This window comes from Brachyistius frenatus, unplaced genomic scaffold (genome assembly GCF_029030835.1).
Source record: "Brachyistius frenatus isolate BFR_SWC_R1_liver_20210118 unplaced genomic scaffold, ASM2903083v1 Contig_197, whole genome shotgun sequence".
Lineage (NCBI taxonomy): Eukaryota > Metazoa > Chordata > Actinopteri > Embiotocidae > Brachyistius > Brachyistius frenatus.
The window spans coordinates 183,300-203,054 of record NW_027210796.1 but is presented as its reverse complement, the minus strand read 5'-3'; the positions used below and the strand labels follow the sequence as shown (position 1 = coordinate 203,054).

At 38.6% G+C, this 19,755-nt stretch overlaps 1 protein-coding gene across 1 annotated transcript in view; it reads right to left on the bottom strand.

Annotated features, from left to right (window-relative positions):
• Positions 1-19,466, bottom strand: part of cadps2 (Ca++-dependent secretion activator 2) — a 233,305-nt gene extending 213,839 nt beyond the window's left edge. Inside the window, exon 1 of the mRNA XM_069718728.1 lies at positions 18,878-19,466. Coding sequence (XP_069574829.1) covers positions 18,878-19,222 — 345 coding nt within the window. The 5' untranslated portion in view covers positions 19,223-19,466. The remainder of the gene's footprint in view (positions 1-18,877) is intronic.
• Positions 19,467-19,755: the final 289 nt, after the last annotated feature.

Sequence of the window (19,755 nt, the reverse complement as noted above, 5' to 3'; positions counted from 1 at the left end):
AAGAAGGGGAAATCAAATTTCCCATTGGAAATTGTTTTATTGTCTGTTCCTTTTACACTAGTGTCACTCCTTTTCAACTATTTTTCCCATACACATTCAGCTTTACAGCACAGTGGGGACTAGCGGCTTCTCTGTGCACAGCCACTTAGCTAGCGTCTTTTCGGGCAGTCTACACGTGAAGCATTTAGGGGACATCTGGAAATAAATTGTAGCAATAGAAAATAATAATACATTTTATAATAATAAATATTATTTGTATAGCACCTTTCATACAAGAAATGCAGATCAAAGGGCTTTACAGCAAGAAAATTACATGGTGTTTCACATAAAAAAAACACAAAGGAACATTTAAAAATATCAAAAAGAAATGAGATGCATAAGAACAGATCAAATGTATGAGAACCGCTAAAATGCATAAGAAACAGATAAAATGAATAAAACACAAATAGAGTAAAAGAAAATAAGCAATATGCATTTTAAAGTAGTTCAAGTGCAAGAGAGCTTCAAGAGTAACTAGTTAAAGGCTAATGTAAAGATATATATCTTTTAGCTTTCTTTTAAAAGTATTAACTCAGCTAGCTTCCCTGATATATAACTGGTAGTTTGTTCCACAGCTTTGGAGTGTAGCTGACAAAAGCTGACTCCCCAATTTTCTTTCGGCTGTTTGCTGGGAACCTCCAATAGACCAGCAGCAGATGATCTCAGTGTTCTTGAAGGCACATAGTGAACCAGAGAGTCAGCGATGTAACTCGGTCCGAGCTCATTAAGAGCTTCGTATGCGAGGAGAAGGAGGAGCTTAAAGTCAATGCTGTGTCTTACAAGCAGCCAGGGTTACACTGTCTCTCGCTCTAAACTGCACGAGTCTCTGCATGTGCGAGGGTCACACATCTACCACCACAGGTAAAACTTTCAACCTGTGAAAAACACTGGATTCTATCCCACTCAAGTGACAGTACACATCACACTGAAAGTGAAATCTATGATGTTGTATTGCATTTCTATGAAGTCATATGTTGCACGTTACATTAGCACAATAATAGTATTAATTTTCTTTTGTAGTTTTCAGTTGTTATCCACCACTTTTTTTGCCAACTAAGTTAGTGATTAATCAAAAAGAGGTCTATGGGCATCTTTTCCTGAACACCTTTCCTATTTGTTACATTTGTGTAAAATATAATATACCAAATGTTAATCTGTGACTGGTGTTGGTGTGTGTATGTTTTAAAGTTATAACAGAGCAAAGGCTGGCTTTCTCTCCCTGCTGCCGATCTTTGTGCTGAGCTAAGCTAAGATTTTAGGGATGTTTACTTATTATACATTTTAAACTATGAATTTTAAAGTTTTTCACTTGGAATTATCCTGGAGCCTGGAAAGCATTTTCCCAGCTGCAGGGGATTTTTACAGTAGCAAAACTGGCCACTGGGGTTAACTGGCAGCAAAACTGACTCCCTGTTCCATATACAACTGTCCTAATACATCTATAGTGTGATGATCTAAGATGATATGTAAATTTGAAGTATAGCCTGTGATACTGCCACCCAGTTAAGAGTAGAAGGATATGAGTCGGGCTGGTGTTGAAGTGAAAACCAAATGAGTAGCAAAGAAAATTTGGGGAATATGGAAAATATGACAACTCACGGTAATACACAGAAGCATAAAGAACAACACAAATATCCCCCTATATAGTGTTCGAAATGCTGGGATTCTTCATCACATTTAGGAACAGCTTGCGTGGTTCCTTCATTAATATGGACCGAGTTGAATGTGAGACTCTGCATGGAGAGCATATAAAATAATCCCTTTTTTCCGGGGGTGTTCATCAGATTTGCTGGGTGGAGGGATCAAAGAGAATTAAAACACGGCCCATTTGCGGCAGAGACCCTAATCGCGGGCTGAAACTAATATGGTTTAGAGCAAAGAACAAAAATGTCTTCAATATTTGAAGAGAAACAAATGAGGGCGTAAAGATGCCCTAATTGGACTTTTTATTATTACGACTACTACTATCATTATTACTATTGTTTTACTCAGTCACAGTGTGCTGTTCATGTATTTATTTATAAAATATCAGACATGAAAATCTCAACTGGCAGCTGCAGGTGAGAAAAGTTAAACAAATTTAAATCTAACTACAGTTGTGAGAAAGTAAATATTTGGTTTCATTGATCAGTCTTTTAAAAACAAATGTCGCCAAAGTGTGAGGGGGTAATGTGAATTGCTGTTGTGTCTCGCTTTAGAAAAGGACAAAACCTCCAGTTTCGCATCTCTGAGCATTCCAGAACAGACCAACATGGATGTTTTTTTGTTTTTTTTAAATAGTCTCTGCTTTTAACGGTCTTATCACACTGGAATGATGTAAACGTGACACAACACTGGCTGCTATGGCTCAACTCTCCGCAGCAAGTTTCAAGTGTCTGCAAGTTGATTTTAGTAGAAATGAACTGAAACCAATGGCTATCAATGTTACACTGATAATTGTAAAGCGGGTATAACACACATAAACATTCATCATCTCACTTTATCGTTTTAGCGAGCCAGTATTTGCCAATTACGAAACACAAAAAAAGCGAGGATGATGACAATGTAAATAGTACGGCAGGTAAATTATAGACCTGTGGTGGCACTAAATTTGTAGGAAGGCTCAGTGCAACACAAAGTGGATATAAACACATTTTTTTTCCCTCGATGTCATTTTTTTGTCATCACAGATGTGCATATGCTATGCCAAAATCAACACCAACTTTTTCAAATGGTCGAAAAGGTAACATTACTATACCACGGAGGATACAGAAAGCCAAAGTCTGTGCTCCCAAACTGCTAGCACTAGAATGAGCGGCCGAGCTCGCTAACCTGATTCTTGTGTTATCGTTTGTTCCAACCCACAGCAGCTGTTTCTCTTTGGTTACCGAGTCAATGAGAGGGATCAGACCTGTAGCTCTTCCTCTATTTGTTACTTTGTAATTCACATCGTCTAATTTATCCCATAACAGACCTTTGATGTAACTAGGATTCAATCCTGAAATTTATGTAAAGTTACACAGTAACTTTAAATCAACAAATATTCCTATTGAGTTCTTGTGAATAAACAAGTTGTGTTTATATTCAGTGTTTATCACTAAACCACACACTGTAGTTCCTTGATGTCTAAAAAGCATGTTGATTGTGCTTCCTTTTACAAAAATGGTAATAAATGTGTATTGTGATAATACGATATCGATCAATATGAAAATAATACTTTAACAATACATTTTTGTCATTTTATCATGTTTATGAAATGTCAACCCCCCCCCCCCAAAAAAAAAGTAAGATGCTTTAAAATGTCTTTGTGACCAAAACCTAAAGATATTCTGTTAGTAATATTATAAAAACACAAAAAAGCAGCAAACCCTTACAATTTGGTATTCTGGCTTGGTTAAAATTAATGTCAGGGTAGGTGGAATTTAATTTAGTTAATTTACAGATTAAATAAGCATTTAGTATTTTATTAGATATTCTATTTTCTACCTGCAGCCCATGTGCATAATACAATTAACTTGGAACAAGTTCAACCTCAGACTGGAAACAACAAAAAGATAATTCATTACATTAGTAAGGACAACTTGTATTGGTAATAAAAAGTGAGTCCTTACAGGGGGAATAATGAGAGACAATCTGATGATTGACAAGTGGGGAGGTAATTAAAGGAATTAGAATGGGATGAGCTTGTAGCTCAGAGGGACAAATTCAATCAGAAGTGACTTTGGTCTGAAGAGTTTGGCTGTGAAAGGCACATTGATTGCTTATACAAAAGATGGGGCATTTTCATTTCCACTTCAGTCAATCAATCAGTAGTTCAACAGAATACAAAGGAACAATAAGAACTGTGATGATTTGCGACAGTAATAAGCAAGAGCCTACATATCGAAATGACTGATTACAATACCAATTAATTTTTTTGTGAATATTAGACTAACAATGGAAACATATAGTTAAAAAAAAGGAAGAAACATATGATGTTTGGTGTTAAATTCTGCTCGTTTCGGGGTTGATGAACCCTCTATGAACATTAAAATGAGATATCAATTAAAATAATAGCTGTCTCCCTGCTGGAGCCCTAGTTTGAGATTAAACACGGAATATAAATATATAAAAATAAAAATTAACTAAATCAGTCCTCCTTTCTGAATGTTAGAGACTATTTCATATTGACCAAAGCAGAGAATGTACTGTTCCAGAATTTTAAGTCTCTAGTTAGGTTCAAAATCCCCAAATATGGACCCTGTATTTCCCATAATGCAACTGGATAGTGAGCGCTTAAATGGAAAAAAAAAAAAGAATCATAACTTAAAGTGTCCACAAAGACATTCAGGGTTGAAAACCTTTAAGTAAAATAAAACTTAATTAACAAAAAAATTATTGCATACATATTTATATTGTACATACTAATGTGTGTTTGTGCTCCTTGCGCTGGCTCAGCTTGTCTCCCGGTTACTCAGGTCTGTAGCAGTTAACGAGTGTTTAAAAAAAAAAAAAAAAAAAAATCTTTATAATGATGCTGAGCCACGCTTCCAATATACTGAGCCTCGCCTCCATCTTCCCCTAACATATACTGCGGCCTTACTCCTCCCAGGCTGTTTTATTTATAACCGCTGCTGGTACCCATCTATCCAGGTAGTTTATTTTTTCCTTCCAAGCTTTATAGGTTTGTAGACGGATAGGATTTCATTTGTGATGCTCAAAGCATTCATAAAAGCATTCATACATTTTAACATCTTTTTTAATAGTACCTAATAAAACGTAGCTAAACAGATAATCCAAAGAATTGGCTTCAGTTTTCATGGAAATATTTTCTATTGAAGGAACATGGAACTGTTTAATTTAGGTCTGTTGAAATTTACATCTGCTCCACATAGTGAGAAATGTAAGATGTCAGACCGCTATGGTCTTCTTCTTTCTTTAAGCTCTATTTTTGTAAGCAGAAGATCACATCTTGTATAAATATTGTTAAAGACCATTCGGACAAATAGCTTGTTCATAAAATTAATGTGATTTCTGTGGAAAGCTCTAAGATCCAGAGTCTGGTCTCGTGACACATTATACTTACAGCTCATTTTCTTCTAAGATATGACATATTAATGTTGAACTTAGTACATTAGTCTGAAAGATGGAAAGTTGGATTCAGCCACAGTATAACTGTGCCTGCTAAAATGGACACCATCATAATCCAGGCCAATCTGGAAAATGGACCATCTGTACACTGCATGTTGATTTACTCCAATTAGCCATTAACTGTGCAGATGTTAGCAGTAAACTAGCTAAAATTGGAAACTTCACTTTTTTTGTTATTACCATCAACTTTCACCTATATCCTCTCATAACTGTGCATTTCTAAAGTGGGTTCATAAACATGCTAAAAGCATAAATGATTGGCTCCAGTTGAAAATGTTCAAATAAAACTTTTGCCCGTCTTTGTCTCAGTTAATAGGTCGCTGGGGAAATTCACATCTAACCATGACCCATCTCATCCTTTGACTTTGTATGCAGTCGTACCACCTTTACAGTCCTTCAGGACAAATATTTTTCTCATTGAGCTATGCATTTTTCATCCAGCCTTATTAATGTATTCTTGCCATTGAAATTAAATCATTTTATTTGGGCCTTGGACTTTTTTTGGGAGGCGGGTTATTGACAGTCCAGCACATCAGGCTGTAGAAGAGACAGACTTCAGCGCTTAAACTCACCAGCCAGGCAGACTGAATGACGACTGAAGGAATCATGACTCTACAGCAGGTTGAGACACGAGATGAGCAACATTCAGCTGGCAAAGAGGATTTTACTTGAGACTGGTGTGTTTCTATTTTGAATTTAAATTTTTAACTGGTGAATTACACTTATTAAATTCCTTCGGCCAGTAGAGCTGTGTGAGAGAAGTCAGTGTTTGTTCCTGCTGCTGGATTATTAAACAGCTGTCAAAACAAAGGGTTTGGCGTGGGTGGACAACTTGGACGTGATCTCCGGGTTCGAATCCGGTCCTGGGCCTTTCTGTGCGGAGTTTGCATGTTCTCCCTGTGCTTGCGTGGGTTCTCTCCGGGTTCTCCGGCTTCCTCCCATCATCCAAAAACATGCACCTCAGGTCAGGTTACCTGGCGCCGCGCTAGTGGCAGCCTGCTGCAGCATCTCCCCCCTGAGAGCCCCCCTGCTGTAGTGAAGAAATTTCCCCTCGGGGATTAATAAAGTGTATAAAATCCAAAAAATAATAAAAAAAATCTCTAGTGTGGGATTTCTATTCTTTTTTCTTTTTAAACTTAACATTAATTACTCAGTATCTCAAAGTTGTCTCAAAGAAAGCATCAAAAGAAAGAAAACAATAATCGAAATGGCCGACACGAGACACTATCCATAAATATAAACCCGACACCAGTGCAAATCTTTCCGACAGACTGCGAGCTGGGATTCAACGGCAACCTTTTTATATCTTTCAAAAACATATATTTTCACTTCACTACACAAGTTTATGGAGGCACACTGAGGAGCCCTTGCAGGGCGACAGCAGAGCAGGCCGTCGTCTCGACAAATGAATGGCGGCTCCTTGGGGGACTTCGTTAGTTACCAGGAGCACCGTGCGAGAGCGCTCGCTGACTCGGTCGCCCCACAGGTGCTTGATGAGCCGCTAAACCTGTCAATAACCATTTATTTATGACGACTCGCAAAAACTGTCGGCCCGCGGAGGACTGTGGATGATGGTGGTTGATGACGAAGTGTCTTAGGCAGTGTAAAGTCTACCCTCTGTGACCTGTTGCAAAATACGCCATAAGATACTTGTGCAATTTAATAGTATTTATTTCAAATGTTCTGACAGGACAGATACCTCTAGGATGCCTACGATATACTTATTTTAAGATGCATACTATTAGCGTTGACATTAAAAGCTAGTGGTGGTGTTGTAGTAGGCTACATTGTATTTAGAAGTGTTTTCTGATATTCAGAACCCCAATGTATGAATATAGAGAATAAATTATTAGAAAAGACCTCCAACATGAGCTTCAACTTTTGCCTCAGTAACAGTTCTGCATAGAAAATAAGCCCGAGCTGTTGTATTGGAAGTGTAGGTATTGAGTGGCCACTGTTTCACTACACGCCTGATGCAAGTACCTGCTGCCTGACAGACCAAAAATACAATAAATAGTGTAATGGGTGTTTATACAGAATGAATCACCATCACCTGTCAACTTTCCATTTATGTTCTTTACATTACTGAATCTATCAGACAGTACACAGGCCTCCTGCCAGAAGGATCATGTTAAATTGCTTATTTTGTGTTCTTAATACGAAATAAAACCAGTGCAGGCTTCAAGTGTTAAAAGCATTCAACTTTTGTTTTGAGTGTGCGCTCGTTCAATAATACAAAAGGTATACGGCACATTCTGAACTTTCTCTAGAAACTCTCCAGAAATGGGACTTCCTCTAGAAACTTTAAAATTTACTATGCCCACTACCGTTGTTTAGCTTGTTAGCATTTGAACATTTGCCAGTTAACACTAAACACAGACAACAGTACTGTTAAGGCTGATGGTAGCAGGTGCAGGTACAAAGGTATAAATTGATAAATCAAAGCATTGTACAAATTGCAATTTTGAGCTGATGAAAGACCTAAAAAGTCAGAGGATACCCCCCCCCCCCCCACACACACACACACACACACGCATGCACACTTTCTTCACTTAAAACTTGATTTGTTTAGGTAATAAAGGTCTTTACAGCACAGCAAATTGTACTTTATTTCGTCAGTAGCAACAAGGCCCAATCATGGACCTCGTGTGCATATCAAATCAATTTGAAGGCACAGCTATACATCCGCTGCAAAGTGCATCCCATTTCCTTTATTCCTTCCTTTTCCTAAGTATGAAGAAAAAAAGTTTGCTTTTGGAATTCAGCTGGTGAGGATGGATGTTTCTTCTTTTTTTTTTTTTTTTTTTTTCAATCTGGTCCAAAATGGCAGCCATGTCTGACTCATACATTTCCAAATAAGAAGAATAGAAAAAAAAAAGTTTGACATCTGACAACCTATAAAGCGTAAACCTTGTGACTGAAAAACAGACTTGATTAAGACACTATAAACAAAATCCTTCACTTTCCTTTTCTTCTTGGGGGCAGGAGGAAAGAAAACCCACCCTCCCATTCTTTCCATCTTTCCTGCCAGACGTTTCCTGGTTTGCGGGCTCCTGAGATTTCTACAGTTTCCCTTCTCACTGCAGAGACTCAAACAAAGCTGGAAGCGAACGACTAAATAATGACAGTGTCAGCACGCAAACTAAATTGTATTAGAGGAAATGATTCAGCTTCGAGGTCAGTAGTGTTTGTCATGCTGGACAGCATCGTACTAAAAAGAGGTTTCTACTGTCCACTCATGTTTGTTCGATAAATGAGCGTGCTGAATTTGGTAACAGTAAAACGAGATGTTTGGTCAATCAAACTCGAAATCGTAAAATCATTTTCAGACACTTCAAACGAGTGACCTGTCCTTAATTTCAGGAGCCTGTACTACTATGGAGATGACTTTGCAGTTATCGAGGTGACTTCTGTTTTGACTTCTTCCCATGATACATTCCCATGTTTTGAGATAACAGCACAAAACAAACTGACCCATCAATTCTCTTGGAAAAATAGCATCACCAATCGTGGGGGATCCCGTGGAGCATATTCCTGTTACTCAGCACAAAAAATGTGTATGAAGAAGGGAGAAGCAATAACTTTGCGAGGATTCTACGGTACGTTGCTTAATAAGTATCAGCCCTGTGGTACAGTATTTTTTTTGTCAACACTAGTATTTTGGTTATTGTTAATCGCAGTCTCTGAACTTTTTGATCCTACCTCACACATCTAATATCAGCAACGGCGCTAACCACAAGCTTTGTTGCCATTACACTGCAAACCAAGCTGAAGTCCACCACAAATGGCGAGTGTCCAGGCAATTGTGATATTAACATTAGGGAGGGTATAAATAAAATTGCCTCATCAATGCTTGCGGTAAAAAACAATCTACAGTGAATTTTTGCATTCAGGAGCAAATTCTTCATATAAAAAGAATTTGTTTTGGTTTAGCGGAATGGATCGTTAGTGTTTTTCTACCAGAGGAAAATCTGAAACTGCCAATTGAAGAGCAGCCTCGGGTCCCGTTGGTTGCCAAAAGTTGAAGGACTTGCATTCACTCATTTGGCCGGCGCCCCGTACTAGGGAGTATATGTATTTACACTGAAATTAACTAAGTACAATTTGGAAACAGGATTTATTGAATGCTCACAGACACCGACAGACTACCAGATGCATTTTTACGAACAAATTATTATAATATGAATAATTTATGTTTTACATGTTTAAGTAGTATTTCTTTCTCACCATGTTGGAGGGGGCGGCGTCCTGTATTAACAAACCGCCACTGGATGTGTCGTGCTTGAGCACTCCTACTACTACAAGGAAAGCAAGATAAAGCTGGTAAATTAGGGACGAGACACGATTTCCTTATATTCAGATAGTCATTCAAATTACTTATTTGTGTATGCAACTATGCAACGATTATCGAGTAGTATTTTTGCTTGAAACTCCTACTGGTAATCTGCCTGTATAAATGACAAATTAAAGCAAATTACCCGAGTTGAGATGAAGCAGCAAAACCACTATTAGTCACACAGACACCTGTAACCTGATATAGGCTATCTATTTCATATCATTGTTCATTTATATGTATTGCAGCTGTATATTTTCAAACAGTGAAGGACACCCTGACTTTGCATTTTATTTTAATCCCCATCTGTTTAAAATAAAGTGCATGTGACATCTCACATGCTTTGAACTTACAATTTAGCCCTCTTTATATATAAAAATAAATACCAAGGCGTGTATCACTATTCAGCCTATAAATACCGAGATATGATTTTTGGTTCATATCAGCCAGTCCCAGTTTGCCTTCCTGACGACTGCAGCATTTCTACTGTGATAGTATTCATTTTGATCCAAGCTAGCGGGGAGTTCTTCCATTGAAAGGTCCTCGCTCCCAAAGTAAAAAGATCGCATCGACCATGGACTTGCTCCATACATCTTCACAATCTGTGTTTCATATTCATTTACTGGATGTTTTTCTCAGAAAACAGGTTTTATATATTTCAAATAGTTCTATTTACCAGGTCAAACGGTGCAACTGGGAAATTATTAAAACGATTTATTTACAGAAAACTTGTTTTGCGTTTCTTTTATCACATTTCCGATGAAAATAAAGACTTACTCAGAAAAAAAAGCTAAATACAACTATGTGCAGAGTCAAACTCACTGTACTGCAGTGCACTGTACTGTAGTGCTGACAGCAGAGACTGAGAGCTGACCCGAGGGCCTTCTTTGGCCCCGGGGGCCGGCTGACTCAATGTCTCATGCTCTTCACGGAGCTCCCTTGATTGTGAGAGCCCTGCTGAGACATCCTTTCACTTCTCTAAAGTGAGGAAGAGGAGGAGGAGGAGGAAGAGGAGGAGGAGAGGTTACACAACCCTCTGAGAAGAGCTCCATCTCAGGGAATCTGACAGGGTAGGAGAGATGACAAAGGAGGACGGAAGTCGCCTCCAGCAAATCTGCAGCCACAAATTGCGCCCACAACCGACTGGGAAGGAAAAAATAAAAAAAAATAAAACAAGCCTCCACATCAGCAGAAGTGGCTTCTTATAGCAAAGAAGCAGGAATATATGGTATTTATCTTGTTTGTGTAATAAACAGCTGCAAGGGGATTAGATGCGTGTGGTGAGTGATGCGTGGGTTTCCATCAGGAGGGGTTTCTGTAGTTATGGTTTCCCTGCTCGGATTGTCAGGCATGCTTGGAAACAGGACAAAAGCAGAAACACTGGGGGAAGACTGGAGGCGTCTGATGTATCAGAAGCGAGAAAACAAAGCAGTTGGGAATTTCCTCATTACGTCATTAAAAAAAGAAAATCTCAAATAAATAAATACCAAAAAAATGCACTTATTTCCATTATTGACCTCTTTTGCCAGGTTGCCCATTTCTTGAAATATCAAATTGGGAAATACTCAAGTTCTCAGCATAGATTGAAGAATATTCCGAAACTGCTGAGCAATGCTAGTCCACAAGGTCAGAGGCTAACAACATAAATATTTCACACAAAACTATATGAAGAAATTCCAGGCATGGACTTATTTTCCCCAGAAGAAGCTCCTCGTCTGTCTGCCAGAACTGACAGAAGCCAGGTAGGAAAAAGAGAAAAAGAGTTCCAAAGCTGACGAAAGTTTCTTTCCATAGTGGATGTGAAGGCCAGTTGAGGTAGTAAAACCTTCAGGCTGCTGTTGCTGTTCTATCCTGCAGCTTACCATGCACACGTCAACTAAACGTCTGTGTCAAGATTCTAGTGGTTAAAATTTGAAGCGACAACCACATCCTTCATTCTTCATTCAAAGGTTTAAATGTTCAAGAATGTTTGGCCTCAGGTGAACCCTGACCCGTTTCATCGGATTCATAACATGTTTAATCTGCTCAATGTTTGATTTAAAAAAAAAAAAAAAACATAAATCAAAAAGCCCTCTGAAACAGATGACACAGTATAATGTACTTTTATTGCTCTCTTGAGCTTTAACAAGGAGTTGTTTTTTTAACCTCACATGGACGGGTTGTGATTTTTTTAATTTTTTTTAAGTCATGGGCTCTTCTTTTTAGAAATTCAAAGAGGCTTCTTTCAAGCTACATTCTCTTTTAAATAAGCTGTGAGGGAACTCTGCTCGTTCAGTCCAACATTCTAACTATGTAAACAAGGAAAGAGAAAGATGTTGCCCGGCTGGTTTCTCTGCTTCATTTTCTTTGTGAAACTTCCCCCAAAGTGCCAAGTTGTCAAGTTTGTGGTCAATCTGAATTATATCTAAAGGAGCTCTACAGAACAAACTGATGTCACTGCATTAAAATATCCGAATCAGAAAATCTGTTGATGTAAATTTATATAAAAGTGTCATGTGGCCAAAAGGAACAACGTATTAATAAATACTTAATAACTAATTCAGACGTTAATGGCTTTCAAAGCCTGAAAAATATTATCAAATTGCAAAATGTGTTGATTTCCTAAAGTTACAAATGTACAATACGTTTTTTGCAATTTGATTCACCAGCAGTCAGGCTTCCACTTAAGTTATTAGTCCAACAAACTTAAACATTAGTCCAGGTCACAGTCACGGACAAGAAGATGGTGAGGAAAGTATCTGTACTACCGGCTCCACCTGATGGTCAGGAAATCCTAAATTCCTTTCAGGTGAAGCTAATTACTGGCAGTTGAAAAGAAGCAGCTTGAAACACCAAAAAGGTTGAACTTGTTTTTAGGACTGTGACATATCATATCAGTCATGATACACCACAGTGTCAGCCAGGTTGACAATATACTTGCGGAAGCGGATGAAGAGACTCATGCAGTTTAGAGGAGTGTAACCCTGGTATTTCCCGTTGCTACAATTTACAGATGTCCCCTTAAAGCCCCACATTAAGAATATTAGTAGTGGCTTCAAGTTACAGACGTCCTCAAAATGTCTCACAGGTACAGGATGCCAAACAATTAAAACATCAAACCAAACAAGACACCACCTGTACAGCTGCACTATTCTTTTGGGCAAAGCTCGGGAGCCAACTGGGTAGTGTGCTAGAAAAAGCAGAAGAAATACCCGCAGAATTATAGTTTTTTTTGTACAAGTACCTATTCCAACAAGGTAATCTTTTATTGATAATATTGACAGACATTTTAACAACATAATAAACATAGCCTGCCTTTTTAAATGTATTCATTCTATACATGAAATTTCACATACCCAAATGCAAAATAAACCAACAACTTCACTGGAATTCTATATGAATATAAAGAATACATTAAGACACTAAATAATATAATAAAATGGCACTTTATAGTGGACTCTTTAATATCTAATGTATGTTTTTATCACAATGGTCATCCCAATATTTATTTATATAAATACAAGTCCCAATAAGCCACAAATGTGAACCAACATGCACAAAAGTATAGGGCCTTTACATTTGTGATATCACATGACATTGATGTTGAGTTTATGAATACAGTGAGTAGGGCTGTTTGTATTTTCATTGAAATTTGAATTTGTATTGTTTTTTGTATCATTGTTACAGTTTAGCACTTAATTATCAGACTACACTTTTTAAGGCTACTGTTTGTGTTCACGTGGTTCTCAACTAAATGACTGCTGACCAAAAAGATATTGTTGAATGGTATTTTTTGATACCGTCGTTGATATTGCTACACAAAAGTACTATAAAATATCATTATATACTTTTAAATCTATATCGGTCCACACATGTCTGACTGTAGCGTCCACAGGACAACAGAAGGGCTGCAGACAAGAACTGCAATACCAAGACAACCAGACATTACAAACTCAGGGTAAAAGACACTCAAATAAACAATAAATATTTTTTTTCTGAGCTCTTTGAAGACTTGTCATTCCAGTTGGTTTTAAAACAGTTTTCAATTTATTTTCAAAAACTTCAGATCAGTTACTAAACAAACTCTGAGATAAGATTGTTCTGTTGTTGTTTTTCAATATCAAATGTGTGTTCGTTATCTGGTGTTTATCAGTTTTCAAAATTATCTCACAAAAAAAAGAAATCTAAAGAATGGCATACATATTTCTTTTAGCAAACACTGCGTTTGCTAAAAGATTAGATTTTTTTTTTTTGAGGGGAAAATATCCATCCGGTTGGATATTTTCCATATTTAAAAAAAAAAAAAAAAAAAACGATCATCTTTAATGGGCTTTTTCTGGGAGGTGAAACCCTGAGGTGGAAGCAAAGAGGCCCACAGTGAACCAGCTGAAGGCTTACTTTGTGTGTGGGCTCATGCTAAGCACCAGCTTGCATCATCAACTCCACCTCCAGAGGCACAGCAAGCCAGCAGGAAACTGACAGGATTTTCTTTTTAGGAATTTCTATTAAGTGTTATTGTTAGTGCTCTATTACTGCACCCAGCAGCCCAGAGAAAAATATGTTAAGTTGTGACAAAGACAGGAGAAATTAATAATTCCTAGCTTGGCTCTATACTGAGGCCCCATTTACAAATAGTGTTAACTATTAATAAGTGATTTGTATCTGAAAACCGTGTCTTTGCATTAGATAATAAAATTATCTTTTAAACAGACGTAGTCCAAGGTTAGGGAGAAGCGATACTGCTGTAGGTCTTTACTTGCCAAGCTAGCGTTACTATTACTACCTGTAGCTTTGGCAGGCATCGCTTGGGTTCGAAGGAGTTACCTTTCGACTTGTTGGGCGAATTGTTTTCTCAAGGATACAGTCCTGTTATCTGGACTGCATTGCCACTTGGCTGGTACCTGATCGCAATGCGTGATCGACCACCTCTAAATGTGGTCTAGCTGATCCAGTAGCATTCCGATGCATTCTGCGGGCTTTTGCTTCGATGTTCCCAGATACCAGAAACTATCCATAAATGAATAATGGGTGTGTATCCTTCATATTTGTGGTCACTATAGCTACATTTACAAGGGGTTATGGCTGCTTGTGTTTTTCACTGATACCAGTGGAGACAACATTAGGGATTTTTTATTTTTTTACACATCTAACAATGACATCTCCATTAGTAACCTTCCGTTCACCACAACTAGTGCATTTTTTTCCATCAAATCAAATAAGTGACGTGAAATACTGGGACAGAAGGGCAGGAGACACTTGTCAAGAGAGGATACATGGTGAAGCAGCCCACCATCATAGTATCACAAAGTGAAGGGAAATAATATCCTGATTGCTCTCCAAAAGAAACATGTTTCATTGTTTTGACATCTGCTTTCATATTTGCATGGTGTATCTTTGAAGATTTTTTAATATGAAGCTTTACGACTTTGAATTGACAATCACCAACTCACTTGAATTTACCAATAATTTATAAATTGATTAACAGTTTTAAATATGGGTTATTATACACATCTATTCCTTTTTTCCCCTCAACTTTGCAACTACTAAATTCCTAGTTTTTGCTGAGAGGCTGTTTTAAATCAAGCCGTTGTGTTATTTCAAAGCCATTGACTAATTAATTGGACATTTACTCAGAACATGGGGCAGCCAGAACATATCAGGATAAAGAAATTCTACATCATATAAGTATATACAAATGGATGTATGTATATGTATGAAAAATAGCAAATAACCTGGGAGGTCAATGTGACAATCTTTTGAATGCGTGGAAAGGAACAGCCATTTTACAATAGCAGAGGAAGTAAAAAATTCTCAAGATGTAGGCGAACATGTTTCCTTGTCAACTATCAACGGACAACTTTCTGACAAGAACCTCAGATGATGCACCACAAGAGGAAACTCCATCTCAAACAGAAAGTCAGATCGTAGTTAACAAAAAACCATAAAAAGAAAACATTGTGGATCAAAGTTTGATAAACTAATAAAAACTAAATAAACTCCTATTAAAATGATGGAAAGAAGACAATGCGAAAACTTTGCATATGAGGATTCTTAATTTGAAACGAGGGCTTTAAATATAAAATATTAGTTGCAGCATTCAGCCAAATAATGGTGACTTCACTTACACTAGGCAATGTAATTTATGTGATGGTGGATGTTAATAATGTGGGTCTGCCTGGTGAAACTACAACATTCCAAAGACAAAACTTCAATGAATGCATGGGGGCCCTCTGTCCAAACTATGACAATGCTTTAGTCATATTCACAGTATGTAACGCAAAAAAAAAAACACAGGCAGTAGAGGCACTAAAGGAAGAGGAGACTCTATAGACACCATAGAACAAATGTGCTTCATCCTGCCAATATTTTACAAGCTATAATAATAGCTTAGCCATGTAGTACCATTAATTTGACAAAGACCTACTCATTTACTGTTCCCCGATTCAGTGAAATAACCCGATACAATGAATTAGGTTTTCAGCATCAACAGGATGTGGAGCAGGTGTGCTGCCAATCAGCTCAGAGCTTGGGGAATAGCATTAACTGTGTAATGTAGCTGTACATATAGATTGTAATCCACATGTTGAGAGAAAAATAAATGATGCAGTCCTTCCAGCAAAGGAAGAGTTCTTGAATTTAAGTAGATACATGTTGCTTATTGTAGTGACACAATTGAGGTGCAATTTATTCCAGGGAGCATTAAGGTGTCCCGGAGTCTGCTGTAGAGAATGAAGAAGGAAACTGTTTAAATATTCAATCATTTACTTGATGTGCAAGGAAATAACCGATGGGTATGTGATGAAATAGTTCAAGCGCACCTAAATGATGTGCCCTTGCACTTAAATGAATAAAGACTGAACTGTGTGTGAAATGCTGGAAATAATTTGCACTGTTGTGGTGCAGACAAAAAGCTGGCCACACCAGTGCCACCAATGTAAAAACTTAGTTGGAGCTCTGACATATTCAATAAAACTCGCAGTGTCCACCCAGCAGGCTCCAGGTGGAACTTGGTGCTCTAAGAAATTTGAGTACATACGCATACATACACTTCCAGCAAGTAACTGAACAGAGGAATCAAAACGTTGTCTATGGAACCGATCGGAATGAATACCTTGTAATGATGTCGTCATAACACCTGAACAAAGAAGATCGCATCTGGCCAAAAGCTTTCACAGGGAAGTCTCACTTCTAAAAACTTTAGCTCACCATGGCAATGTATTGCACACACCAAATTCAGAAGATCCGATCAGCACACAGTATGTCTACTGACCGATCAGATCACTAGACATATGGAGTCATTACCAATCCTAAAGACTCCCAACAGGGACACAAGATTTTAGGATTCTCCCTACCAATAAACATATTGGAGGTGCAGCTCCCTTGTGTTTCTGTCGAAGCTCCTAAGCCACATGAGCCGAAAAAAAACTATTTTCAAAGCTGACTATGGGAGGATGTGAAACGTAATGATAAGTGTCTAAATGCATGTGAATATGCAAAGTTTGTTTAAATTCATGCGAATATGCATAGTTTGTTTAATGCCCCAGGTATTGCCGTTTTCTTTCATATCATGTTAAGTTCTTCATGCATGATTCTGAGGATGTCACTTTGAATTACCAACTCTGCCACTTTCACATGCTCGTAGCCCGAAGAAAACCCAGAGTTAGTCGACAGCCCACTTGATGATACTCTTTATTTTAGGCTCAGAAAAGCCGATTACCTCAAGGGAAACAGACCGAGTTCCACCATACCCTTAACAACTTAATGAGGTTAATATAAGAGCATATCATTGATTTGCTGAATTAGATCACAGCATTCTTTGTCTGGAAAGGGTGGAAATGTTTAGTTAAGATATGCGTCACAGTTTAAACTACATGAGCTTAATTTCCGAGGGCTCAACATATTCCTCTATGAATAAATCCATTTCTGTCAATGAACTGTTATTATCTGTGTTCGTAGCATCGTGACAAACTCTACAACAATAATTGAGTTCCCACTGTTTGTTTATGAATCTGCACACACACAGAGACAGAGAGACAGAGAGAGACAGAGAGAGAGAGAGAGGCATGTCCACCACTGGCTGAAGTGAAAAAAATCAAATGAATTCTCCTGCTGGATCTGAACTTCTTGTCTTATTAAATGTGACATGGGGTTTAATATTCTGAAGTTAAACTTGTGCACAAATGAACTCCCTCGTCTGCCTTCTGTCGGAGCAGATTCATTGCTCGCACACAGACACACTGAATGAAAACGCCTCATCTGCATACTGAAATTAAATACAAGACACTCTTTAGCAGGTTTCCTTGAACATGGGTGGTGAGGTGTTCCCATAGAACAGACTTCCCTGCTTGTTTTTGTTTTTATTAGGGAGAGTATGTAGTTCGAGGCTCCAAATGCATTCATCTGAATCTGACGTGGTGAAACACGGGGAGAGCTTATTCACCAAATCCCTCTGAATGGTCAAGGACGTTGCATCAATGCATCCTGCAATCCGACCCAGGCAAAGCAAAAGAAAAACTTCAAGCTTAACCAACAGCCATGCCAGCATAATATTTAGTATGATGGCGGTCTTAACATGCCTATAGATTTATGTTCATACAGTCCAGCGATTGTCAATCAACAGCGGTTGTATTTACCCAAGTGAAGCAAATGCAACGTTACAAAGTTACAATGTCACATTTTAGAAGGGAAATCCAGTGACAGTCCATGTTTTGATGAATGTATTTAAAGGATTAAGGGGCAATTACAAACAAAAGAAAGTGGATTTTAAAGAAAATTTAGTCTTTAATTTTATTTTCTGCAATGGTGATCATTTTATGATTTGAGATGTTATCCAAAATTCTGGTTTAATGAGAATTGCATTTTTAAAGCAAAAACGTACTCTTTTTTTTTTTTTTAAGTAAATTGTCTTTACCACTATTCCAAATTATTTCCATTGATTGCAATTATACCACTTAAGTTTGGCATGAGAATACACAACATACAAAAGGCGGAAACACTTCTCATTAAACCGGTCAGGTATAAGTAAAATTTAGCTTTCACGTTACACTTTTTTAGGGTTTGCTTAAGAAAGATTTACAATTTTACATTTTGATTACATTAATGGTGCCCATGCCATTCCAGGGAGTGCTTTGGTATGGCAACTGAATACAAGAGAGAGGAGAGTAGGAGGACGAAAAAAAGTCATGATTTTGCTAAACAATTTGGGATCGGTGGTGGATTTAAAATACATGCCGAAATGGTCGGCAGGTCTTTACCATGTGTAAAGCCGTAACGTTTTAGTTGTTTGTTTGGACCGGTTTGACAGGTGACAGAGTCAGCTTTCAATTCACACATTTTCAATGCAAGTTAGTTAGTGGTGCGGCTGGTGCCTTTCACACCAGACAACAGGTGTCTTGTAAGTGTGCCGCACAGACTCACCTTCTGCTGCCGCCGGGCCATGTCGGTGGGCTGCTTGGCATTGAACGGGTAGGCTATGCACCGCAGGACGAACACATACATTTGCAGTTTAATTTTCCTTTCCTCTTCCTCCTTCTGGATCCGCTCTCGCTCTTTCTTTTCTTCGTCTTCACCTGTAGCGCCGCTCTCTTTCGCACCTTTGCCGGGGGCGCCTCCAGGTGCGGCGGACTGCCGCTGCTTGCCGCCCGCCCGGCTGTTGTTCCCCGGTTTCCCCGTCGAGGAGGCAGCTGGTTTACTCGCAGGCTCCTGGACAACTTCTGGGTCGGACTCCCCGCCGGTGTCTTCGCTGGAGGACGGGTCCAGCATGGTGCACGGCGTCAAAACTCTGGTTCAGACCGACAGAGGAGAAAAAAAGAAAAAAAGGAAAGACCGGAAACAACTGTTTAAGCTTTGGATTATTTGTTTAAGTCGACGTGGCGTTAACGGCTGCACTTTACTGACCACCAGTCGGTGGTGCGTTTCAAGTCAAGACCCGAGAGGAATGTCGGGTTTTGCGGGAGGATAGGTAGGCGGAGTTTTCACGGTTAATATTTGGAGGTTGTCGCCGCGCGTGGACCGTTCCATCGCAAAGGGGGATGGCTGTGTTGGAATGGCAGTGCGCGCGCCCGCTACCGCTGGCTGTTGCACTCGCTGAGCACTCCAGCACACAGGTGTGCAACCTGTGGCTGCAGCCACAGATGGGTGGGACGACAAGGAAGAGATCTCACTATGTATATTTTTTTCAAGAACCACAAAACTCATCGAAAGCTGCAAAGCAGCCTTATCTTGTATAAATTCACTTCTCCCGGAAACAAGAAAACGATAGGAGATGTTGAGTCATTATGATTTGTTTCCACGAA